We start from the raw sequence: 24834 nt of genomic DNA, 5'->3' as shown, positions 1-24834 counted from the left end.
CCATCCAGTCCTCATCGGCAGTAAAAACGGTGCGGAGCCTAAGAAATCGAATCTGGAGTGAAGGTGTAGTAGGCCGGTGTATTACGGCGAGTAATGTACATGCCAGGGACTCAGCCGACTTTCTAACGTATTGCATTATGGTACAAGGAATGAGTGATGATGCGACGATACAAGTGAGGAAGGGAGCAGAGGAATTATGCAACATAGACAAACGTGTCTTTCCGTCCTTCAACTCGATCTATGTACTCCTTCTCCAAAAGGGTCTCTACGGCCTGGTGGGAAGAATGTATGTAAGAACAGGTATTTTTCGATATGCCTAACGGGACCGCACCTTGTTGATATCAGGAATCTTGGGAGCGAAACGATGAGAGATCAGGGAAATGACTTCCTGGATCAGGGCTTGGTTTTTCATCGTCTTACGGGCTTTCATGATTCTGCAATACCGTCAGCGTATGGAGAACGCACAGTGCGAACTGTACGTACCGAACAATAGTAGCTTGGATAATGTATTTCCTGTCTTCGTCGATGGCCTTAAGGACGTCAGAAGACTCGGCCTTCACTTCAACTTTGATTGGCTGATTCAAATTGACCCGAATCTTCTTTGACTTGAAACCTGAAGAGAGAAAATAAGGACCGGTCAATGAAGCGAAGGTGCGAGCGGAACCCATCACGAACCAGAGTTCAAATCGTACTGGTCCTTCTCCTTATTGACGAGAATCTTAACCCTCACCAACAACGCCAATACCTGGGACAGGATGTCCTCGCTGATCGAGGTCGCCGCAGACAGCCCATCCAGGGATAACGTGTCGTTTCGGTTGTATTGAACAAGGACGGCCATCTGGTACGCGCTAGTCATCAAGATGTATTTCTGGTTCAGGTAATTAGTTCGCAGTTCGTTCTTCGAGTAGTTCTAAAGCCATGTCAATTTACGACCGGAGTGTTTACTCTGGTAGTACTTCGTGAAACGTTCATAGGTAGGCATGATCTCGACGGGAATGGTAAAGTCGTGAGTCGGAGGGTTGAGAGGCCAGATGTTAGTACTGAGGACCACGACAGTGAAAGTGATGTCCATATCATCGTGGTTCTGGGCCATCCGCTTCTTGAACGAATCCGTAAGATCCTTGCTCAGACTCATGTCTATTGTGGGCATCGGTTAGTCAGACATTTTGTACTGGCACAAATACAACGAACCGGTGAACACGCGTTGGAGCTTGTTGCTGTATTCGAAACCGCAAGCCTCCTTCAGTTTCAATATCATGCTGGCTTCGCTCTCATCAGAAGCAGACACGCCTTGAATGAGTCGCTTGGAAAGTTTGGTGGTGTAGAACTTTTGGAAGACGTCCTTGTCTTCCAGACACTTGAAGAGAACCATCTACAAAGGACCCAATCAATACAAATCCAAAATTGGCTGAACGAGGAACCACACGGTTAAGCGCGCTCTCCAGATCTCCTTCAGCCATCTTGTTGTTCCTCCACAAAAGTATATCCGCGTGTTCGGCGAGCAGCTCGGCCGACTTGGTCGATGAGGATCCGGTGGCGGCATTACGGTTGACAAACTCTTTGCACGCCTTGTCGAGACTGGCCGTAAATCCAACTTCCCCTCGAAAACTTCGAGTAACAGTTTCTGAGTTCTTCTGATGAACCTCCAGCAATGCGTCCACGTATATCTTGGGGTCAACATCCACGGCACTGCCCTCTCCCACCAGTTTCGAGATCACTGATAGACCTGCTTGCTTGACGTGCACCTCGAATCGCTTCCTCAGCGGATCCAGTCCGTCCGAAATACATGACAACAGTGCGTATATACGCTGGAGGTCTTCGCCTTGATCAAAGTCCAGGAATGGTAGGAAGTAGTCCCACATCAATTCGACATACTTCTGAATCAATACTTTGCGTGTCTTGGTGTGCAGATATCTTTCTACTCGGTCCTCCTCCTCCCATAGACACTCATCTGCCTTGTCCAGATAATCGGAAACTGTATTCTCGGCAAGGAAAGCTTCTGACTCCTTCTTGTAGGACTGATCGGTGGCTTTGATGAACTGCGGTTCAATGTACTCCTTGTACACTTCCAGACACTCTTTGTTGAGATCGAAGTTGTCGAGGCCAAAGGATACGAAAAACAGCACCACCTTCCTCACAAGCCCCCGGTCAATCATTTCGCCGTTCCTTTGACGTTCGACAAGGCAGAGGACAGTTTTGGCTAGCTTCTGATTATCCGTTTGTATAAAAACGAAAAATTGCGATTTCTATTGAGCGAGAGAAAGCTAATAAGAGATGATGTCAATGGTAACGGCAAGACTGCTGGCCGCCACCACTTACCGTATACACAGAATATATCTCTTTCCTCCCCTCATCACGCTGTCGTAGGATCCAATATCGATTGAGATAGGTGAAGAGACGGTTGAGGTACTTAGGGCGATCGCCGTGGCGTGACATATAGGACGAACCTGCTTCATAGAGGCGAAATGTATCGTGAAGTATTCGATTATCTTGTGGTACAACTCGGATCCTGCCATATTGGCGCCCGCTGCATAGTTGTTAGCATGAGTGTGGCACTACTACAAGTTCGAACTTACATCGATTTGAGCTGCCATCGCTTTTGTTGTCACCAACGCCTGCCGTCTTCGTCGTCGTGCAGTAATTGTATGTCACTGTGTACAGGGTGGCGTAGTAGGCAAAAGTAAGACCAGCCTCGAGATTGGACATGATATGGTCGACGCCTGGGTTGAGGAATGCCCATGTCTCTTCTAAGCCCACCGTCTTAGGAAGCATCTGGGCGAATCGGTTGACTGAAGATGTCGTCGAGGGCACCATGGTGGTCAGCAAGGTGGTATCGTAAGTGATAAGTGAAGCATAAAAATAAAGGTGTTGTGGGAGGGGGGACCCGTGATCAAGAACCACCACCATATGGAGTTTCAGCGTCTAGCCACTGCAAGCCTGGGATTCTGCTCGTCAAAGCATCGAGAAGGATAATAAGCTGTTACTGCACCTTTGATGGTCAGGAGAAACGTCTCGTAGTCTTGAGACGTCCCAGATATTCTGGCAGGAGCCTCCAACTACATTTATGTAGTAGTTAGTCGATATACTCCAATGCCAACCCCTCGGGCATCCTATCTTTGCACGCCCTCCCCAGTGTCCGAACTCGAGCCACTAGCCGCTGAAACAGTGGACGCGTGTCAAACTAGCTATGATGTTACGTCACGCGAATCACACTCAAAGACCGCACCCAACGTCTTCACCTCGAGACACGAGACGATGGAACCGTATCACTAGGTCCAAGAGAGGGAATCGGCGATGGATAGTGATAGTCTCAGTTGTAGCTACGGACAAGCGGGAATCTATGGCAATGTGACACGTGATCTGGGAGTAACCGGACCGTGCCAACGCTCTCAACGAAATGAACACCAACGTACCTTCAAGTTCAACACGATATCGACGACCCACGCGAGTACCGCGAATATACTGGAAGAGTGCCACTCAAACAGAATTCATTTCTGCCACCCGGCAATAAGCCGAACAAAGGATGCTGACGATGCCACCGCCCTTCCGCTTGAGGCATACCTTAGCTACGTTATATACGGGATCGGCGGTAAATCAAATACTAAGCTCGTAGGTAAATAAGGGTAAGCAAAAGGTCTCGGGGCATCGACTCGTTACAACTTGGTTAACCGGATTCTTGCCAAGGAGTTCAGCTATCCTCTCCTTGATTCGTTCCAAAATTCTTAGGATCAACGAGCAATCAGCCATCCAATGACTGAAATATTTGGCAAGGTAGTCGTTGGTGGGAAGGAGGGAACTGGCGTAAGAATCATGCTGCTTGACGAATCCGTATAGGGCATGTTCTTCGCCGTTCATTATGCAGTCCCGTCCCGTAGGAGGTTCAGTTTGCAGTGCTCGGAGGATAGACCATGAGTTTATGGGCGATGGGCGAGGGCCCCCACATAACTCTTTCCATCCCCCTAAATCCTTAGGAAGGAACGCCAACCCTCCCTACCCCCGGGGCGCCTTCCATGATAAAGGCTCCTGTGTTTTCTCTCTTCAATAATTCGTGCGCGTTATGAAGATATTGTTGATTTACATCAGAAAGCCTGCGGTAGTCGTTGATCTCCAATTTTCAGATATGCGGGATTCTCTTAACTTTCGTAAGGCGGCGGGGGGCCCTATCGAATCAGGTACATGTCCCTAACCAAGAAGATAACAATCGTCCTGGAATCCTCTCTCGAGCAGGACTGAAGAAGGAAAGCGAAATATTCAAGCTGCCAAAGGCGTTCATTTCCACGATAGAGTAATACATATTATTGTCTCACAGAAAAGGCCGTAGCACGAAAACAAGAGCAAACTGTCAAATGGGCGACATGTGTAAGGGGTTGAAGCATATGTGGCTGATGCCATGATTGTCACGTCAACAAAGTAGCAACCACGCGGAAAAACGACTCCGATCCCTTTCAAATCCAACGATATAGAATGGCGGACGCTGTTCTACGGGCATGTCGGCACCAGGAGTCAAGAACAGATCATGATCCATCTGGGGATCGCTACCGCCATGCCTAAGTCAAATAAACAAACAGTAGAATGACAAACAAAAACTACTCACATATCTTGGAGATGCTGAGCAACCATGATCATACGACTCGGGACCGTCAACATGATCAGAACAATGCTGGCAGTGGAAGAATACCCTCGTCCAGCTAACTGGAAATCCGGATTCTTGGCTAACAACTCGCCTCTTCTTGGCTTCATCCTCCGGCGCAAGAATACAAAGTCAGAGTCTCCGTAAGTGGTGTCTCTTTACACCTAGCATAGTGGTCAGACGTGAGAAAAGGATAGAGTACCGGCGCTCACACATTCGCGCCAGGAGAGGACGGGACGCCCGTCACACTGATTGCCTGTTCCGCTATCGTACAAAGCATATTCGCCAATGGTAATCGACCATACAAATAAATCGAGATCCAAATTATCCATGTCCCTCCGCAGTCGTCGTAGCGGGATCACGAGAAGCAAGTCGTACTAAAGAAGCAGCTACGGATGATCGTGCCGTATCAAGGGAGAGCTTCGCGTTCCCAAGTTTCTCATACAGATCATCGACACTCGGCAATTGGCCAATAAAATGCAATCCGTATGCACACAGATGCCGCCAAACATCTGCATTGGTGATGATAGCACGATAGCAGCGTCTGCAAGAAAACACTATCAATGTTGCCAATTTCAAAGGATCGACCTGTGTAGAACGAGGGATTGAGTGTAATGCGTGACGAAGAGAGATTGCAGTCTTACTATGAGTGAGCGGAATTAAACTCAAAATGTGGACTTGAATGTTAGGGAAACGTCCTTTAACCCTTGCTGCACAGATCAAGTTAACGGAGACGATCAGCTCGATGACAGCTACTGGCGAGAATATATGGACATACTTTTCTTTCAGGCAAGGCTGGCAGACTCGTCGACGAAGCTTCCAGTCAATGGAGGACTCCTTTGCACAGCAGAGCTGATAGGTCCTGATTAGCTGAGAGCATGTATACGGAGTTAGAACCTACGTCGCGGTCGACGTCCCAAATAGTAGGTCGACCCATCGGTACTCAGGAATTCCACGAGGTGACTTGATTCCCTCCTCACCTCCCCTCACCGCCCTCCAAACGAATGATACATTATTCGCAGTCAGAGTACGACGAAAATTTGCATCGACTCGTGATAGATTGATAAGGTCTTGGGGAGAAAGCATGGTGCATATCTTTCGACGTTGGTCAGTGGACGAGATGTCAATGTAGGCAACTCACCGTGAAGAGAATATCGGCATCGTCGGTAACAGACTCAGATCACGTTTCTCCTTAGTCCTCTTCCTTTTGGTCCCTGTAGCCTTCCTTGCCTTCCTTTGCTTTGTCGCCGCCGTATTCGAAATTGTTCGCGTTCGTTTCGCTGGACTAGGTTTCAATACTGTAGAATGTAAGAACAAAGTGATCACCGCGCACCTTTGCCGCGCCCTCCACGTTTGAGATCGTTATCAACCTCATCGTCCTCGTCATCGAATTGCCAGTCACCGTTTTTTGGGTTCAGCAAGGCTCTTCCGTTTGGAAGGCACCGCTACCCTTGCAGAGCGTCTTGGCTGCATATCCGAAGAAGAGAATCTGATGAGATGATGGTAGTCGACGAACAAGGGTAGGTCAGTGATTATGAACCATTTGTAAGCGGACTTGTTTATCCATATGGGTCCCAACTTCCTTACCCGCACCTTTACTCATGCCTGCAAGACTCCGTTGAATTCTTCCCTTATTTTCTCACCGATAACTATTCCGCAGCACCTCTCTTCTTTATCACAATAGCGCCTTTGTTCAACGGGGAAAATCCGACCATTGCCCGGTAGGGGCCAGTGGATGGCCCCGGATGGGACTGAACAACCGATAAAGTACGTGATAGCCACTTTTTACAAAGCCCATATTTACAAGCGATGGAAGTCTGAAGCGTAGGACAGCAAAACCACTGCGTAGGAGACGAGACGGCCCGACATCAGAAGAGATAAGGGAACACACACAGAACGCCCCAGTGAAAACGACACCGAGAGCAGGAACTCTCATATTACGACAAAATCATTGAAGGTCAGTCAATTGTTCGTTCATCTTTTTCAAGGCTTTGCCGACGTACTGACATTGTTTACAGACCGCGGTCCAATTCAGCGAAAACATCCTGGTACACTGGGAAAGTCTAGTTTTAACCCCTTGCCCTCCTCCTCAGAGATTTCCCTCCATTCCATTTATCGCGGGATATCTATTCTTACCTAGAGCTCATTTTGTCATACCGGCGCTTCCAGGCCAATCTATAAGGACAGCGGAACGCGCGAAGAATCAAAGGGTTACCGAGAGGGAGGCCGAAATCTTCTGTGCACGTAGCACACACGCTGAGTATATGCGCCCAATTTTCGTTAACGCCCGTTGCAGATGTATTATAAGAGGGGCTTATCCGATTGTTTTACCTCATGCATACACTGGATCTCCTGGACTCTAGCTCCCGCTGTTGTTATACCCTGTGCTCAATCGTCACCAGACGTCTGTCCGAGCTCTTCACTCCGGCCGCATTTTATGTCTTTTACCAGCTTTTGGCGGACTTGCGATGTGCAAGAACGCATGAGGAGTCAATGCTCTGCTTTGGCATAGTGTCTTTCGCAGAGAGAAAGCTGATGGAGGAACTGCATCTCCACAACGCGTCGGCCGATGATCAATATGGCGGTGCTATTCGAAACTCAAAGTAGCGGCGCGATCCCACATGCGTCCTTATCAATTGAGTACCTCCTCGACATATCCGTGAGCATTTTGAGAAGCCCAAGTACGTAATTTACTACTTTTTGCGTATTTGAGAGACTGACGAAAATTTGGTTACAGCTAGCTGTCACGAGCCGATGCCGGACCGCGATGTATTTTCTCTTCTTGACTTTACAGCAATGGATATACTTAAGCCTCTAGGTGCTTGAATGCGAGCGGTCTTCCTCGCTCTCCTTACATTCCTGCGTCTCCCACATCATTACATACGTATCCCATGGGTATCTTTCTTCCACGTCAAGACCATTATCTCATGTCTCTTCAAGGGAAGCCTAGCTAATTGCCGGAGGTAGACCATGCAGCTCGATTCAGTCCTCCTGGAATCTCAAAATCAGCGAGCCATCCATAAGCTCTGCGATAGCATCGGGCCGGGCCTGAGATGCACCATTGTACCCCCCAATGGCCGTCATTGGCTCGCTCCTCGCATATCCCAATCAGACTTGGTTTCTATACTTTAAATGAAGATATCAGCGTGAAGGCTCCTAGGATGCCCCTTTGCATTCCGGGTGCTTACTACTGAGACCCCCTCATAAGCTTCAAATATATATTCGTTCGTTTGCAGGACTGGGTATCATCGAACGTCGGCGTGTCGGACGGCTTCGCTCAACAGCCGGCCCAGTCTCTTATGCAGCGTGGTTCGTGGTCAATCTCTTTTTCTTGGCATAACGATGCCCATAACTAGCTTCTGTATCTTAGATCCTCATAATATACCCTAGTTCGATAGCCGACCCTTGTCATTCTCCGAATGAATCGCACAGAAAGACTCAAAGACTATGAAGGTTCGTGTTGTATCTGTTTGTTTCACTTAATCTGATACCCAAACTGAAAGGGCGTAGGACAGATACCGTCCTACCTCGACATCTCCCTGTGCCCAAAGGCTGCATGGACATTCAGCAGTGCGCTTACCCCACGGAACGTGAACCACTTTGAAACCTAGGGAAGGACATGCATGTACACCGCGTGGTCCTCGTTGAATCCAGACGTGGCAGACCTCATACCAAACTCCAGTTTCCAAGCAAACTCCTTCCCAAGGGTGATTGCAGAGTAAATTCAAGAATCAGTCGCAATGTGCACGTTGCCCGTCCACATCGACGTCCGTCATTTTAACCATAATCTTGATCTAAGAGTGACGCCGCCTTCTTTAATACCCGCTCAAAGATCTGGGGACGATGGTCGGCAGTATCCTGATATGTTCCATTGCCTGTGGAATGAGTACGGTCGAAGGTTTGGTGCTTCGACCTTTTGTTTAACCCGTCGTCGACTCATGGTCGTCTTTTTTTTTAGACTGTGCGAGATTTTGTTGTCTTGTGACCATCTTTGAAACAGGAGATACGCCCACGCCGGTCATCCAACGGCCATCATGCATCACTGGGGGTCTAAGCATCGATGATGCAAAAGACGGCATTAAGATGATGATGATCGACCGTCACAACGTTTTTTACACGTGCTTGGTGGCATATTAACGCACAGGTATATAACTGCGTTTTTCACCCTTCTTCTTTCGATAACTTATCTAGTTCCGGACCATCACTATCTTGCCACGATGACAGAGTACGACTATTCCCCAGAGGCTGTACAAGCCTACCATGCAAAGCTGCAGGGTGTACGGCGATGGGTGGACAAGACCAACGAAAGCGATCTCACCAATCCCTTCACCAGCGTGCCTACCATTGCTGGATCCGTCGCAGGCGACGTTCCGCGGAGCCGTAGCAAGCATCGGAGCAAGAGGACGTCGTCGAGACATCGCTCCAAGTCGAGGACGCCTGTCCCAGCGGCCAAGGCCACTAACTCCAAGGCCACTAACTATCCTTATGCCACCCACTATTACCACTCGCAGTACGCACTGCCGAGCTATCTCGCTCACTACGTCGCGGAAATGCCACCGCATGTACCTTTTGCGCCACCTTTCGTCTCAGCGGCCCAGTATATTCCAAATCAGAGCTACACCCGACCCGTCATTCCTGCAGTGTACGGCCAAGGACATGCCGCTCCTCCTCAGCGGGTGCGTAATTTTCTTTTTTCTGTAAGGGACCCGTAATAATTGATCTGCTTCCTTAGTCCGCATCTCGTAAACAATGCCAATACTCGCCAGCGTCACCTCCACCTCCACCACTACGATCTCCTCCCAAGACTCCGAGTCCCCCAGCTAGCTATGCATTGACTCCCAAAAGGAACGCCCTCTGTCGATTTTTGGACAAGATCACAGGTGGTGCGAGGAAGACTTCGAGCCGGCCCAACTCTCCTGCTTCAGACGCGAAGAAGCGGCACCACCGTGAGAGGCGAAATAGCTTCTAGGGTAGTAGTGGTTGTACATTGGTCCAGGTTGCGAAAGTCGCAACCTTCGGCAGAAGTTTAAGGCTCCGTAGACGCTCATCGGCCATTTCATTCTTCTAGTATGCGCTATGGTCCCTTTCTTCGAAGTCCTAACGATTGCATTACATGACTATCTATGTACGATCTACTTTTATGAATACGTACTTGGGTCCCAAAAAGGTACTAGGACTTTATGTAGCTAAGTACTACTGTGTCTTCATCTTCTGTGGCGTCATTATAGGTGGCGCCATATCAATGCACTGGGATATGAATTCATTTGCAAGGTACTACGTCTCTCGGTCCCGGATGAATCATCCGGAATTCGACGTATTGATGAAAAGAGATGAATTGACAATTGTGTCCTGCAGGGGTCGAAGCTTGTCTTCGGCATGCACCGTAACCCAGGGCCATCGTTGCCACTAACCAGCTCTTATCTATGCAAAAAAATAAACAAACTTAACCTCTCCCCGGAAATTCTAATATAGGAAAAAACGTAAGTAGGTACATAAACTAGGAAGCGGTACGGCTTAAACTAACTTATCTCCACTCTTCAAGATGCTTATCCCCGTTGGTAAAACCCGATTCGACGCATGTCTTCGAGTTCCTACCTAAGTGGAGCTGAGGAACTATTGCGGTCCAATGCTGGTCCCCATGACTTTGGGAAGCCAAGTCCACAGGAAATACTATCTAGAGGCAGAGATCATGCCCAACTACTTCAAGAGAAGATCACGACAACTCGAACTCTCTTGGAATACCTAGAGGCTGCCGAAGGGAGGACGATGTCCACAGCATCACTCGCACAAACCATCCGCTGGGAGACATTCCAGATGATATCTTCCATAAAGAATTCGTCATGGCTGCTGAGGCGGTTTGTGAGGATGGTATTCTTTGTGAGGATGGTATTCGTATATGGGCTCAAAATTAAGTCCGAAATTCTTACAGCGTGGGTTTTCGATATCTATCTTGGGGCTCCGGACGTGGAACCTCTGTTCGCATGTCCATGCTACTTGGGCTGTCATCAATGTACTCTTGCTGATGAGCAAACGAGGTACGATAAGATATCGTCGAGGGAATAAATTAATAACAGAATTGCCAATACTTGGAGCATCGCCTGCGTTGTCAGTGCGGGAAGAAGACCAGAGAGGTACCTTATCAAAGTCCCATGTGTGCTCTCCATATAAAAGGGAGAGGGTCTACCGGCTTTCATGATTCACATTCCCCGAAACATGGTGCTGGTTGCTTAAAGTATAGGCTACTGACATTTGAGCTTCTTGCTTTCATCTACCTGTCAGACAAGATCATCTCAGAAAGTCGTCAAATAAGATTAGAACGTAGCTCCGAGGGCCTCCGAGTCAACAACCTGAGACGGTACCGCCTTAGGGATACAAATGTATCTCGTAGGTGAAGACTTAGAGGCTTGGAGTATAGGATGTGCCAAGAAGATGCAGTGAAATTGCAAGTATCTAGCTTGACTGTACATACTAGGACAGGGACTTGGATGAAGATTATGGATAGATAAGTTATAAAGCAGTTACTTCTGCTGCTTGTTACCAAATCGCTGGCCATAACGGATATTCTTGTAACAGCAGTTCTGCGACCTCCGCACTCATGCTTCGATGAACGGCCTTGAACTGATGTTCAGCTTTATCTGAATAACCATTACTATCAATTCTTGGTCCTATTAGCGAATAAGTGTACACACCTAAATCCAGAATATATAGCGGGCCACTACAATGGGGGTCAAATAGTGCCTCATATTCCGCGGCCTCTTGTTCCTCCTCCTGGGGATTCACACCTTGGTCCAATTCCTCGTTAGTCGATAAAAGAAATGCCAGTGGCACTTATCTCCGCCTTTGCTACACCGGGGCAAGAGCTATGTCCGACATTCCCCTCGAACATGAGAAGTAGGTATCTCAGCGTCGTCACGTTGAAGGGAAGCGACGGGAACCTCATCGCATTTCATCAAAATATCCGGCGGTAACGCTAGCCAGGGAAAGGTTTGAAGCTGTCGATAGATGAAGACCGTGCAGATGAAAGGTAAACCTCTTTCAAGTCGCCCTCCACCATCGAGATGAGTATATGTTGTTACCTCTCAGCGTTGTAGGCCAAAGTGGATTCGGTATTTGTCTTGCTGAAGAGGAAGCGAGGCTGAAGACATTGTCGAGGTGACTGACAAGTTCTAAGAAATCAACACACTGCTACGACACCGATAGCGACCACAGCTCGTAGAGACGGGTGATTATTTACCAGACGGTACAAAGCGGAAAATTAGAATCTGACACGGATCTGAGGGGATTCGGTAGTGCATGCTAGATTCCCTGTTGAGTTACCTGTAGGGTACCGGCGGATGATTAACGGAATTGTCGCGCATATAGTCAATGTATGACACGTACCCTGGAAATTCTGCTCGCCCATCCAGTAATTATCTGCTCATTTATGCATTAATCCTCCACGTATCATCCTGGAGGCTCTAACATAGTGAACAGGCGAGCTCCTGTCTCATAGAGATGGCGAATCCTCAATACATGGGAGCCTGATCCAGAGAAAAAACCGTCAAGATTGGTGCAAGTGACGCCGAGGAGTTTTTGGGGAAAACATGAATCGACCCGGGCCAGTATATTACAGACTGATTTCCCGCTGTACTGGGTAGTGGTCACTGGTCCGTCAAAAACCTATAAAGAATTGCAGAAATTTCGTCATCAACACATAGGCAAGAACTTGAGAACGATGAGTGGGCTGCCGACCGACCTTGCATAGGGTAGCCATGGTGTCGCCGTAGCCTAATAATTGTCGTTCCCGACATCATTTCCTGGTATTCTTCTGTTTCTGTTTCGTCCCTCCTTCGCATTCTTTTGGCAGTATTAGGCTTCAAGGCTGCCTTCGCTTGTAAGCACGAGGTCTCCAGGAAGTCCGGAGTAAACAGGAGTAAACTGTGAGGAAGTTGGGACCCATACGAATACACAAGTCTGATTACAAATGATTGATAATGACAGCCTGGCTCTGCTTCCCAACCACCATGATCTCAAATTAATTTCTTTCGATACGCAGCCAAGACGCTCCGCAAAAATTCCAAACGGAAGAGCTTTGCCAAACCCGAAGACGATGATTGGCAATACGAGAGGGAACGCGAACGAGGACGCTGTAAAGGTGCGCGATGGTCATCTTTTCCTACATTCTGCATTCTGAATTTCGAGATAATCAGTGTTGAAGTCTATTCCAGAGGAACGAAGGTGAACCAGAAAGAAACGGCGAGATCTGAGTCCGTTACTGACGATGCCGCTGGATATTCTCTTCACGGTGAGCTCCATTACTTTGCCACCCCTCCCAACGACTAACATTGACAGATCTTTGCCCTACTTTCTCCTCGAGACCTTATCAATCTATCATGAGTTGACGCAAATTTTTGTCATACTCTGATTGCGCATAATGTATCATTCGCTTTGAAGGCGGTGAGGGAAGCTGAAGGGGGAATCAAGCCATCTCTAGGAATTCCTGAATACCGATGGGTAGACCTGTTATTTGGCGTTCCAGCCTGCGACGTAAGTTGTTGCTCTGTTTGATATGCACTCATCTAACCCAGTGTATCAGTTATGTCCTGCAAGGAATATTCCTGTTGATTGGAAACTTCGTCGACGCGTTTGCAGGCGATGCTCGAAAGCAAAGTACGTTCATGCATTCTCGCTAGTCGAGTTTACCAACCCCCGTTAGCTTAAAATGCGTTTTCGAGAGTTAAAAGTCGTTTCCCCAACATCAATTATGACATTTTGAGTCTGATTCCGCTCACGGATGGTACAGCTAAACTTCTCCACACATATTCGACTAATTACCGCCATCCTCTAGCGTCCTTAGAATTCAATTCAATCCGTGCCTGATGTGATCAAGGTTGGAACAGGATGCATCCACGTCTGGAAGCGGCGATCAGGAGAACTGAGATCAGGAACTCAAAGCGGCCCGTAGTGCGGCGCTCTACAGGCGTGCTGAAGTTGTCGAAAGCATTTTCAAAACGTCCTTGTCTGTAGTATAACGAGAAATGCCCTCGTTCGTAGACGTTTGTACGTTCCCCGAATTCCAGCACATTTTGGAGCTGCCTATCGAGCACGTCGTCACCGAGGCCAGCTTTGCCGATGCTCTCAATGAACTCCCCACTCTGATTGAGGACTGGCAGCAGCGAAGGGAATCTAGGCTGCGAGCCATGGTCCCGCCTCAGGAGAGTAGACACATCGATCCTTTGAAGTTGGCAACAACGGTTTTCTCCTGCAAACGCTGCTGTGGTGCTATCATCACAAATGCAGATATTTGGTGGCACCGGCGTGTTAACTCTTGCAGACCAGGGAGAATATATTACCAAGATTGGGCGACGAACGTCGATGATCTGTATGGCAAACTGGGAAACAAGGAACTCTTCTTTGATACGAAGCGATCCGCCGTGACTGCTTCTCTACTACGTCTAGCTTCTTGTAATCCTACTATGACAAGCGCGGAGGAGATGGATAATCTGGATCTCTAATTTCTTTGTACGGACGATCCCATCGACGTATGTGGTCTCGCCGACGACGGAACAAATGGGTGTTGCGGGCGTCCTATCCTCTCATGGCACGAATGCGTGGGTGTGGATTACCCTATCTTTTATCCACAGCTGACTGATATGTTAGCTGAAAAAGGACAATATGTTGTACGCTGATTTTCGTCTTCTTACGCCGGACGACGAGGCCAGGGAGCGCCGACTTGTGGAAGAGGCATACAGATTTTCCTCTGCCTGGCCCACCGAAGTTTTCCACTGTCAGCATTGCTCTAATGACCTTGATAACGTCAAATCGTATGAGGAGGACACGCAGCATATCCGAGATGTATGAGTAAATATTGTTTACTGTTCTTTTTTTCTTTGCTTAGTTTGCGTAGGCAGGCTGTTGACGATCCCCAGATGGATCGTGATTTGTTTCTGACTCCTGGTGCACTCATGCTCGAAGCACAACGGCCGCTGTTGTATATCGTGGAATCTGAGAGTTCCCTCACGGCCCCAGTAATAGGACTCGTCAGCTGTGGCTGCAGTAGGCGTTCGTCAGTTTCAACCTGATACGACTAATTGATTACTTTCTGGACAGAACCGTTGGTGTGCCCGGCTCATGGTCAGACCTATTTCCCTTTGCATGCTATTAATACACATCATCTTACTCGGAATATATTTTTCGGATTCACAATATCCAGTATGGCATGCCTGTCCGGGCTCTGCAGGGGAAACCAAAAGTTGGGAGACATATCTGCACTTCTACCGAAAAGAGCAGAGTGGCTTTTCCGAGACAACGCCTCTGATTCATAATCAAGAACCGGCCCCTTTCCCGACTACCGTCATCTCAACAGATTCTTTTCTTTCAATATGCCTCTAAGACGCTCTGCAAAAACGGCGGTTCCTTCTAAACGAAAGAGTCTCGCTGAGCCCCAATTCGGAGATGAGGACAGCGAGAGGTACAACGATTTCGAAGGAGGTGAGCAATGATCGTTTATCTGAAGCCGTTCCAAGTACTGAAATGAATGCAGCAGAGTTGAAGCTTAGTCCAGCCAAACGAAGACCAACGATCCCAAATATGGGAACAGCTAGAAAACGAACAAAGATAACGAAGGTTACAGAGTCAGAACGAAAGAAAACTGGGAAAAAGCGAGATGTCAGTCTGTTAACGACGATGCCGCTGGATATTCTCTTTACGGTGAGTCGAATATATTGTTATTCCGACCACCGCCCAACGTCGGCAGATCTTTGGCATGCTTTTTCCTCGAGACCTCATCAATCTATCGCGAGTCGACGCAAATTTCTGTCGCATTTTGACTGCGCATAATGTATCGTTTGTGTGGAAGGCGGCGAGGGAAGCTGAAGGGGTAAGCGAACCCCTTCACGGAATTCCTGAATATCGTTGGGTGAACCTTTTATGTGGGAATTCAGTCTGCGATGTAGGTCATAACTGTGTTGGTAAGGACCCATCTAACCTGGTAGTATCAGTTCTGCCGAGCAAAGAAGGCCACTGTTGACTGGATGCTTCGCCGACGTGTCTGCAAGCGATGCCTAAAGTCAAAGTACGTCAATGCATTCTCGACAGGCGCTGTACACGAGTTCATCAACCCCGTTAGCTTAATATGTGCATCAAGGATAACAAGGCGTTTCCCCGATGTCAACGACAATGTCTTGAGCCTGATACCGCTCACCAACGGTAATGCTACAACGTCTTTCACACTATTTCGCTAATTAACTCCATCTTTAAAGTTGGACCACGAAAAAAGCACGCCCGCAGCGGCTACTATTGGATCTCTGACATCATGGACACCCAAGCAAGGATGAAGGAGCTAGAAGTCCAGCCTCAGCGTCTAGCCGAATTTCGAACGGAGCGGAAGAACTTGGTTGAAGGCATAAGCAGGGTTAGCGAAATTACCGAGAACAGTCTCATTCATCTGATCTATTCAATTCCAGGACGCGGGACGGTGCAGAGCATGGACTCGCGCTTATGCTCGGAAGACCGCTCGTGAATCAGGACGCCGGAGGTTTTCTTCGTAGGCCTGCTTTGATTGATGCTTGTCTAAGTGCTCTCTAGTATACAGATCTTCCTGTTTGACTTGGGTTACACCAAGCAGGAGCTCGACTATGTCATTATCCGGACATAACTATCGACTTGGGAAGATGGAGGGGAGGAGAAGGGATAAAAGTGTGTGTGTGACGTGGAGCGAAATGATGAGCTGGAAAAGAAGGACCAAACCTTTTTCTCCCCACCAATGTCATCATCATTTTCCATACACAGACGTGCTGCGATTTTCGGGGGATACTTAATATACACAAGAAACTATTCTCGCCTGTAGTATGGAGAGTAAAGCCTTCGTTTACGGACGTTTACATGCTCCCCTCATTTGAGGACATTCTGGAGCCGCCCACCGAGCACATGGTCTTCCAGTCCAACTCTATCGATGCTGTAAACGAAGTCGCACTTCTTGTTACGGTCAGATTTTGAATCATTCATTTTCTCATTCACCGTCACACACGACGATCTGTCCTGTGTTACAGTGCTGATATCCACCTCGCTCAGATAGACGAGAGACCATTTAAAGCTCTCTCTCGTTTCCATTATTCTCCAGCTCAAAGGCCTTGTTTAAGCCAGGAAATAGATCGATGGTCGTCCAGCATCTAATATCCAAGATTCAGAAAAGGAGCAAACAATTATAGTCGCAGCAACAAAATACCAACTCAACTTTACGTCTTTAATAAAAATTCCTTGACGCCCACTGACCCCGGTCATAGAGGTCAGAGAAATGTTTGCTGACCTCTTGTTTGACTGACCCAGGACTGACCCGGGGTCATGACAACACAGGTTTTGCGAACATGCCGTTCGTGTGAGTCTTCTTGGCTGTGCTCTCGTGATGCAGCAGGCATGCGATGATTATCCATGCTCGTCCATTGCCTTCCTCTTCCCAACATTCTCTTTCCTCTACCTCTTCCTCCAGTTTTGGAATGAGCCCCTGGTTGCGCGGCTTTCCCGTCTGGGTGAACGCTCCCGCTTTGGCCTATTTTTCGGGGGGGGGGGGTTCCTATCCTGACCTATCAAAAATCTAGGTTACCGCTACACAGCCACCACAGGACACGAGTCATACTCTGGGCTGAAATGGTGCCGGAATAGCTGTGAAGATTGGCGCCAGCTGGCCATGTTCTTTTGTGCAGATTCATGATTCGCACTAGCTAACCACATTTCTTTTGCGCAGCTTCATTGCTTCACCACGATGGTGGCAGTGTTATTGACTCTCCCCCCCCCTTCCCGAACATCACGTTTATATCCCTTACCCTTTCTGTGAGGATATTACCGGCGCGCTCAGGCAATGTCTTCTGACTCGTTCGGCGCCAAGAGCCGTAAGGGTTGATTGGACGATCCAGATTCTTACCACTTGACGTTTACGATTTCCTAAAGGGTATGTTTTCGAGTCATTTATGCTCTGATAAGAAGAACCTCAAACCAGAATTCCCTCTTGCTTCTTCATCACGATGAAGACTGAAACGCCAGAAACGCGCACAGTCGAGCTTGGCGTATGGAAAGTCGTGCTGCTAAACGACGTCCATCGAGATTATCGAAAGAATTGGAACAATATCCTCCTGGCTCTTCCCCTCTTCCGACGACTCGCTATCGACATTTATACCTTGGAGCCGATGTTGTCGATTCTCTTTGTCCTGGAAAAGTTTTGGTCTGGCATAGAATCCGCCGTTCTGCTCTACCTCTCGAGTCGTCTTTTGCGGATCGTATGTACTATTCTGTACACTACGCTCTCTATGACTCATAGCCTTATTAGATTGAGGTCGGACTTGTTTCAGGGACCGTGAATTCTGGTGCCATCTTGAGTGCCGTGGCGATACGTCTGTGTTGTAGCGCTCTGGCTGCACTCCTGTCATGGGCTAGGTATGCTTCCAGAAGCTCTTACCTGCTATCACAGTTTACTGAATAAATGTTCAGTGACGGTATTCATCCCATTTTGAGAACCCGTGTTATGACACATTTTCAACTGCACCTCATGCAAGGCAAGTCGCTTCCGGAAAGCGTCTATATCATCTCACAGACGTGTTTGTTTTAGCTCGCTTACGCATCGATGTCCCCACCTCGCAAGGTATTTTCGTTATTGTCGATAACCCGTTAAAATACCATCTTAGTCTACCACAGAAGCCAAAAGTAAATTCGATGTGTCTGCCCGACACGCGTGGACAGCATTCGAAGATGTGGCGGATTTCCTTCAGCAGATAGTCACCACGGGGAGCGAGCTGGCTCTCATCGTGCAGTCTTGTCGTGCAGCGGAATCCCCGTTGTTCGCGGTTCTGTGCGTCGTGAAACCTTTGTATCACAGTTTCAGTGGGAGATCGCTGTGGGATCAAGGTCTGCTTTCAAGTTGATTGCTTTGTCCAATCATTTACGGATCACAGCTCATGTCGTTTACACGGATAACAAATACTTCCAGCGAATGAAAAGTTTGGTGCAGATGGCCACCGATGGGTACAGGTCGGAAGTCTTAGGATGCGATCTTGTCGGTTATATTATCACAGGTATATCCGGTATTTTCGCTCTCTAGGCACAATATTGACAACCATTTCTGATTAAGAGTATCAGAAGGCGATGTCATCACTCGGAACCACCTCTGATGACTGGGCCGAACAACAATACTCTCGACGCACTGACCCATTAATGAGAATATCTGAAGCCATCATGGGGGATGTCCCTATGGTATGATATCGACTCCTTGCGTGCTCAAGGAATGAGATAGTAACATTATGCCTTCCAGGTTTACTACGCAGTGGCAGCTATCATGAAACCATCGAAATTCTCTATATCCTCCATCGCTATCCTGCATCAGTCATCTGGATCTTTGGAATGGTCAATGCGGTGCCTCTTCCGCAATGTTAGCAAATTTCGAAAGCGATGCGAACGGCTGAGGATGATTTACGAAGCAGACAAGATCAATAATAAACTCATCGATGGATGTTTGTCCTATCCGCCGGAGAAATCACAAGGAATGTCTTTCGAGCTTCGGTAGGTCAGTTCTGTCAGTCAGCAGTGTCATACCTAAGTGGCCTCTGAACTCAGTGACCTGTCCTTCTCCTACCCAGGATCACAGTCCACCAAGCCTGCCTTGTCAAACATCAACCTCTCCATCAAAGCCGGACAACTCGTTGTGATCGTCGGAGCCAACGGCAGTGGTAAATCCACCGTCATCAAGCTCCTCGCGCGCCTATATGATCCAACATCGGGTCCAGACTCTCTCACTGCTGATGGCCTGCCAATATCCAAGTACAGAATGTCTGAGCTTCGTGAGGCCACAGCCATGCTCACACAAGAACACTCGCTCTTCCCTGTCCCGCTCGGCGAGAACATCGGTTTAGGGTTCGTCAAGCATGTAGAGGACATGGAGATGATTGATCGCGCGGCCGAGCTTGGGGGAGCGACGCACTGTTTGGCGAAGCTGACGGAGGGAAAAGACACGATTCTCTCAGCGATGAACGAGGCTTATGGGCACGATGTTCCAGAGAGCGAGGCGCATCCGCTACAGGTTGAGATGGAGAAGCTGAGGAAGAACATCACGCTGTCGGGTGGTGAGAAGCAGAGAATCGTGGCGTGAGCTTTATTCATTGCCTTTTGCCTATTATCTGATATACCCCTATGCCTGTAGATCCCGAACATTCATGCGTTTTGAGTCTGGAAAGGTGAAGTTTGTTGTCGTGGATGAGCCAAGCTCTGCCTTGGATCCTGAGGGAGAAGCATCACTTTTCAACAACCTCATCGATGCACGAGAGGGAAAGACAATGATTTTTGTTACCCATCGGTTTGGACATCTAGCAAAACGTGCAGATCTCATTGTGTATGTTTGTTTCTTCTTTGCGACACCTGGTTGAGGGCTCACAGATGTGTGGTTTAGATGTATGAAGGACGGAAGTATCGTGGAGACGGGAAACCACAAGGAGTTAGTAGAAATGAATGGAGAATATGCCAAGTTGTACAACATACAAGCTAGCGCGTTTGTATGACGTTCGGTGTATCTTAATCGTCGTTGCCGGATAACCATCGTACACTGTTTCAGGCTATAGATGGCTCTTTTTTTTGTGCTGCGGCGAAAGCCCATTAACAAAGTTAAATCACTTTCGGAGATGGCAAAGACAGCAGGGATTCTCACCCCGCATCACGAGAAAAGGACCACCGGGAGAAATGCTCTAGAGCACGTCCTTTTCAGGACAGTGTGGGGTTCAGTCTCATGTCTGTTCTGCATGTTGCAGTGAGCTGGTACCCACTAAAACTCCGGTCATCTGGATCTAGTCATCTGGCAGTTTCTCACCGTCCTTTCGGAAGACTAAATCTTTCCAGGTGTCGAGAACGGTTTGCTCCCATACTGCTTTGGAGCCAAATCTGACCTTATCAGTCATGACTCTGTCCTGTTGGAAGCACTGACTCATCATGCTGGGCCATCTTCCTGCTATTTCACCTTTGCTGAAGCAGCACTCAGGATCGTCCTCTCTCTTGATTTGTTGCTCACAGTGGAGCTTCCATATAAGAAGGGCTGCTTCTGGGACCAGGATACAGAAGGCTTGCTTGGTACCCTTTGTTTTTGCTCCCAAGTTCTTGAATTTTCTCAGGCTGCTGCTCAAGACCATGCCCAGTGAGAGTGTTGGCCAGAATTCATGCTTCTGGTGCCAGAGCTCTTTCATTAGGTCCCAGATCTGTTGTCTTCTGGGTGTCTGACATTCCATTAGGATATGTTCAATCATTTCAGAGACTCTACAGATTGGGCACATCCCCCAGTGTTCATATTTTGGGATGTGGCCCCAGTATTGCTCAACTTTGTATGCTCCTATATATGGCTCTTAGAGTGCAATAAAACAATGGCAATGAAGTGAAGCTACCAAAAAACATCACTCATTCTTAACCAGTCACCACACCAAGAGGGGTCAAACTATGCAGACCCACAAGAGTAGTACTAACATAGCAGGAATAGGACTCGGAATCCCTTAAACTGCGATTATTCAACCACCATTACTATTGTCTATTACTGAACATCTTGAAGCCAAAAACAAAGTAGATGCATTATGAGTGGTGCTGGTCAATGATGAGAAATACGATGACTTAATGAACATCTCGAAGCCAAGGAAGCGCCTTCTCCTGTGCATCGTCGACGTCCTTTTGAACAGAGTGCGGCTGAGATACAAGATTGTGAGCCGCACGCATCAGAAGAAGTTCAAATACATCGATTTTCGCAGTCCCGCTTGGCTCGGTTCTCAGTTTCGACCCTAGGTTCTTCACGACCCTGCCCCTCCCGCGTCTTCGCCCATAACGAGGCGTGCTGTGGGTTACCAATACAGATCTTGGAGCTTCATCACCCATTTCAATTGATTACGGATATGCCGACGGGACCTAATAATAGAGCTCGGATCATTTTTCTTGCTGTGCGACGCACATGTCGATGTTTCCAACATAAAAAGGGTGACGATATCCGTCTGTCGGTCCCACGACCTACCCTCCCCTCCACCGCAACAATGTACCAAATATCAGCTACAGACATCTGCTTGTTTCTCGTCGGCGTTTTTCTAATCTACAAGATCTCCACAAATCGTCATAGCAGCATTACCCCCAAACTGCGCGGGCCTCCGAGTCAAAGCTGGCTTTTTGGTGTCACTCGCGTTCTCCGTGATGCCGAGGACCCAGGGCTCCTGTATGAACAATGGGCATCCGAGTACGGCTCTGTCTTTACCGTCCCTGGATTTCTGGGAGAGCCAAGAGTGGTTCTTTACGACCCAAAGGCTGTGACGCACTTCTATGGCAAGGAGGGCTTTGGATACGTCAAGACGCCCGTCTCTCGCATGTTCATTGAAATTCTTGTTTGTTTTTTTTTTCGCCCTTCTTCTAGGAGATGTGATCAGAATTTCTTGGCTCGCAGTTTGGGAAAAATTTGCTTTGGGCAGAGGGGGAACTTCATCGAAGGTGATTGACCCGACCCTCCTTTCACGCCGTACGGCGGCTCTGTGCTGACCAGAAAAAAACATACAGACAACGCAAATTTCTAACACCGGCGTTCAGTAACGCAGCTATACGCGATCTGACCTATGTTTTCTATGACTCGGCTCACAGGGTATATATACAAACAACTTTTTGCATTTCATCGAATAGGTTCCCAGATTTTTCACCTAGACGTCGTCTGCTTGGGATGTTCTTTTGGAGGCAAGCGACGGGACCTCCACGATAGATGTGCAGAAATGGTAAGTTCATTCGAGACCGGCCAATAATCATGACCGGCGACTGATATCCACCTCCCAGGATGAACCGTATCTCGTGAGGGCTTATCATTCAACCACGTAACCACTCAGTACCCAATTCAATTCCATTGCCCCCCCAATCTAGAATGGATAGCATCGGCATAGCGGGATTCTCCCACAACTTCGGCGCCATCGACGGGCATCCTCAAGTTTTCGACGACTTCGACTTGAGCGGCGGTGCCCCCTTTTTCGCCTTCATGATCATCGCGAGCACCATGTTTCCTGCCATCCTCCGTCTGCCTTCCAAGAAGAAAGAGGCTCTAGCCGCGATGAACCGTATGTTCTCCGACATCGCCGACCAGCTCCTTGCCAAGGCCAAGGAGCATGGAAACGAAGAGGACAAATCCGTGATGGGTCTGCTGCGTGAGTTGTGATTTGTTCCCGAGTTGCGATGGGAAGCTTATCCCCGTTTATGTACAGTCAAGTCCGAGACACATGAGGCCGACGTTCACATGTCCCGGGAAGAGATCATAGCTCAGGTATCATATCAATCCTGCATATATGAACCTTCTTGCTGATAATAGTTTGCGTGGCAGATGGTACTTGAGATATTCCTATTCTCGTTTTTCCTGCTCATAATGTTATCTCTAGAACTTGTTGTTACTAGCGGGTGAGTATCGCAGACATATTCGTTGGGTTCTGAAAGCTGAGCATTTCAGGTTACGAAACGACGAGTAGTAAGTCATGATCCTCCTCCTACAAGACTCTGTTATCTCGTTTATTGAAAATATTCTCTCGTCCAGTCAGTCTTACGGTACGTGCGCTCTCCCTTATCTTATCGTCTATCAAATGGGATCTGATAAGAGTCTGCAGTGGGCCCTCATCGAGCTGTGCAAGAACCTTGACATCCAAAACAAGCTCCGCGCAGAGCTACTGCAATTTGGCAACTCCGATCCGTCGTGGGACCAGCTCAACTCGAGCCTTCCATACCTCGACGCGGTTGTGCACGAAATCCTACGAATGCACCCACCTGTGTTCGAGACTACGAGGATGGTGCGTATCCGTCCTATCCCCCGGCGTACTTAGAGTTCCCCTCACCTCACCCTTTCCTTTACGCAGGCAGCGGAAGACGACGTCCTTCCTCTCGCTACACCCGTAGTAACAAAGGCCGGAAAGACCGTTAACAGTCTATTCATCGCCAAGGGAACGGTCATCACTACCCCCATTCGGACGCTGAACAGATCAGAGCAGTTCTGGGGCCCTGATGCGAAGGAGTTCAAACCGGAGAGATGGTTGGAAGACAGTGCACCGCGAGCGAAGGAGATCCAGGGTCACCGACACCTTCTGACGTTCGTAGACGGACCTAGGACATGTCTCGGGAAGACGTTCGCGTTGACTGAATTCAAGGTTGGAGTCTTATTTCTCTTGAGGAAGAGCTGGCCACCTTTTTGCTGAGGATTATCTTGGGTTTGTTTCTCTTTCTAGGCCGCGCTCTTTGTCATTGTGCGGAACTTTGCTTTCGAATTCCCCGGTGGAAGTGATCCTGTTATTGGGAAGTATAGGGGGAGTATTTTGCCTAGACCGAAAGTCGGTGATGAAGAGGGCGCGAAGGTTCCCTTGAGGGTGAGGAGAGCATAAGACTAGCAAAAAGATATTATGATGTATCTATGCGGTGGATGTATTTTTAGTGAGTAAACTAGACCTGAAACGTGGTCTCTCTTCAATATATGAGTAACTGTCGAGCCTTGTAAGACTGAGTTTTTAAGTTTAGCACAATGTTGTTTCCGACCTCGCGCGCGGGAGGACGTTGTGGAATTGAACGTTCCTCCGTTACATAATGCAATTTGAAAAGAGAGGATTACTTGTAGTAGGCCTCATCACTTTGTTTATCTACCAGTTGGATCATGGCCGTAGATGTATTATTACCTGAAGGTGAGGCGCTAACTTTGACAAAAAGGCGTCGTCCCTCCGTCGCCGAACTAGGTCCAAGGCTGCACAATGGGGTCTCTAGGATACTGCTCTTCCCATACCTTTGGTAGCATCCTCAGGCCTGGTCGGTACTGCTTGATTACCACTGAGAAGAGATATCGTAGAAGCACTATGTAACTGAGAATAGAAAGGGAAAATCGGACGGAGTTTGGTGTCCAAGAGAGACGTTTGAGCTCAAGGTGAGTGAACTTATAATAATTATGAGGCCAGCTCTCTGTCGTGATCAGAGCATTTCTCTTATATTCTTTGATACCTGCCGGTGACGCTTGCCCTGTCCGATGGAGGTCGGCGAAAAGACTCCCCTGAGGGAAAGGCGAGCGTGATCCAATCCCAGACAGCCTGTTGGTTCAATCTGGATGACGAATATAGTAATATAAAGTCCTTGGTACGGGAGACTAATGTAGTATCCACAGTTTTCCGGCAACCCCTTAGGTGCCCCTAATAGAATTGTCATTAATTCGTCGCCCAGCGACGGATATA

General features: G+C 48.2%; 10 protein-coding genes across 10 annotated transcripts; 6 read left to right on the top strand and 4 right to left on the bottom strand.

Annotated features, from left to right (window-relative positions):
* Window positions 1-194: 194 nt before the first annotated feature.
* Window positions 195-2772, bottom strand: BT62DRAFT_982706 (putative SCF complex member Cullin 1; the record flags this gene model as incomplete). The annotated part of the gene is made up of 10 exons (XM_043189709.1): window positions 195-272; window positions 332-434; window positions 484-613; window positions 676-910; window positions 992-1137; window positions 1192-1372; window positions 1422-2246; window positions 2320-2409; window positions 2448-2555; window positions 2614-2772. 10 exons carry the CDS (start codon window positions 2770-2772, stop codon window positions 195-197), a joined length of 2055 nt encoding a protein of 684 aa, XP_043035092.1.
* A 318-nt stretch (window positions 2773-3090) lies between these two features.
* Window positions 3091-4289, top strand: BT62DRAFT_1011396 (uncharacterized protein; the record flags this gene model as incomplete). The annotated part of the gene is made up of 6 exons (XM_043177781.1): window positions 3091-3263; window positions 3321-3609; window positions 3727-3801; window positions 3863-4027; window positions 4088-4172; window positions 4228-4289. 6 exons carry the CDS (start codon window positions 3091-3093, stop codon window positions 4287-4289), a joined length of 849 nt encoding a protein of 282 aa, XP_043035091.1.
* A 665-nt stretch (window positions 4290-4954) lies between these two features.
* Window positions 4955-6137, bottom strand: BT62DRAFT_1079940 (uncharacterized protein; the record flags this gene model as incomplete). The annotated part of the gene is made up of 4 exons (XM_043179543.1): window positions 5964-6137; window positions 5772-5910; window positions 5532-5725; window positions 4955-5174 (listed from the first exon to the last, which is right to left on the bottom strand). Exons 3-4 carry the CDS (start codon window positions 5714-5716, stop codon window positions 4955-4957), a joined length of 405 nt encoding a protein of 134 aa, XP_043035090.1. The 5' UTR covers window positions 5717-5725; window positions 5772-5910; window positions 5964-6137.
* A 142-nt stretch (window positions 6138-6279) lies between these two features.
* Window positions 6280-6674, bottom strand: BT62DRAFT_1011392 (uncharacterized protein; the record flags this gene model as incomplete). The annotated part of the gene is made up of 3 exons (XM_043177780.1): window positions 6280-6381; window positions 6435-6561; window positions 6634-6674. 3 exons carry the CDS (start codon window positions 6672-6674, stop codon window positions 6280-6282), a joined length of 270 nt encoding a protein of 89 aa, XP_043035089.1.
* Window positions 6675-8847: 2173 nt separating this feature from the next.
* Window positions 8848-9599, top strand: BT62DRAFT_923190 (uncharacterized protein; the record flags this gene model as incomplete). Its single annotated transcript, XM_043184481.1, has 2 exons — window positions 8848-9306; window positions 9363-9599. 2 exons carry the CDS (start codon window positions 8848-8850, stop codon window positions 9597-9599), a joined length of 696 nt encoding a protein of 231 aa, XP_043035088.1.
* A 3875-nt stretch (window positions 9600-13474) lies between these two features.
* On the top strand, window positions 13475-14220 carry BT62DRAFT_474553 (uncharacterized protein). The gene has a single exon (XM_043181082.1). It carries the CDS (start codon window positions 13648-13650, stop codon window positions 14122-14124), a length of 477 nt encoding a protein of 158 aa, XP_043035087.1. The 5' UTR covers window positions 13475-13647; the 3' UTR covers window positions 14125-14220.
* A 630-nt stretch (window positions 14221-14850) lies between these two features.
* BT62DRAFT_474258 (uncharacterized protein) lies at window positions 14851-16410 on the top strand. Its single transcript, XM_043181081.1, has 7 exons — window positions 14851-15100; window positions 15156-15319; window positions 15366-15560; window positions 15610-15683; window positions 15738-15817; window positions 15871-16022; window positions 16075-16410. Exons 1-7 carry the CDS (start codon window positions 14992-14994, stop codon window positions 16156-16158), a joined length of 858 nt encoding a protein of 285 aa, XP_043035086.1. The 5' UTR covers window positions 14851-14991; the 3' UTR covers window positions 16159-16410.
* Window positions 16411-17628: 1218 nt separating this feature from the next.
* BT62DRAFT_923187 (P-loop containing nucleoside triphosphate hydrolase protein) lies at window positions 17629-20148 on the top strand (the record flags this gene model as incomplete). The annotated part of the gene is made up of 11 exons (XM_043184479.1): window positions 17629-17880; window positions 17931-18037; window positions 18092-18176; window positions 18286-18449; window positions 18477-18505; window positions 18553-18672; window positions 18729-18850; window positions 18909-19156; window positions 19211-19738; window positions 19794-19982; window positions 20040-20148. The coding sequence occupies 11 exons, from the start codon at window positions 17629-17631 to the stop codon at window positions 20146-20148; spliced, it is 1953 nt and encodes a 650-aa protein (XP_043035085.1).
* A 282-nt stretch (window positions 20149-20430) lies between these two features.
* On the bottom strand, window positions 20431-20967 carry BT62DRAFT_907892 (uncharacterized protein; the record flags this gene model as incomplete). The annotated part of the gene is made up of 1 exon (XM_043183683.1): window positions 20431-20967. A coding segment is annotated over one exon (537 nt), but the record flags the coding sequence as incomplete, so codon positions are not given.
* Window positions 20968-21563: 596 nt separating this feature from the next.
* On the top strand, window positions 21564-24110 carry BT62DRAFT_936894 (cytochrome P450). Its single transcript, XM_043187206.1, has 10 exons — window positions 21564-21990; window positions 22050-22093; window positions 22160-22241; window positions 22301-22302; window positions 22511-22788; window positions 22846-22904; window positions 23072-23106; window positions 23232-23418; window positions 23485-23772; window positions 23851-24110. The coding sequence occupies exons 1-10, from the start codon at window positions 21649-21651 to the stop codon at window positions 24001-24003; spliced, it is 1470 nt and encodes a 489-aa protein (XP_043035083.1). The 5' UTR covers window positions 21564-21648; the 3' UTR covers window positions 24004-24110.
* Window positions 24111-24834: the final 724 nt, after the last annotated feature.

The sequence above is a fragment of the Guyanagaster necrorhizus genome (genome assembly GCF_019112545.1).
Source record: "Guyanagaster necrorhizus MCA 3950 unplaced genomic scaffold BT62scaffold_36, whole genome shotgun sequence".
NCBI lineage: Eukaryota > Fungi > Basidiomycota > Agaricomycetes > Agaricales > Physalacriaceae > Guyanagaster > Guyanagaster necrorhizus.
Note: the sequence above shows the minus strand (reverse complement) of the source record. Positions and strands in the feature narration are given on the sequence as shown.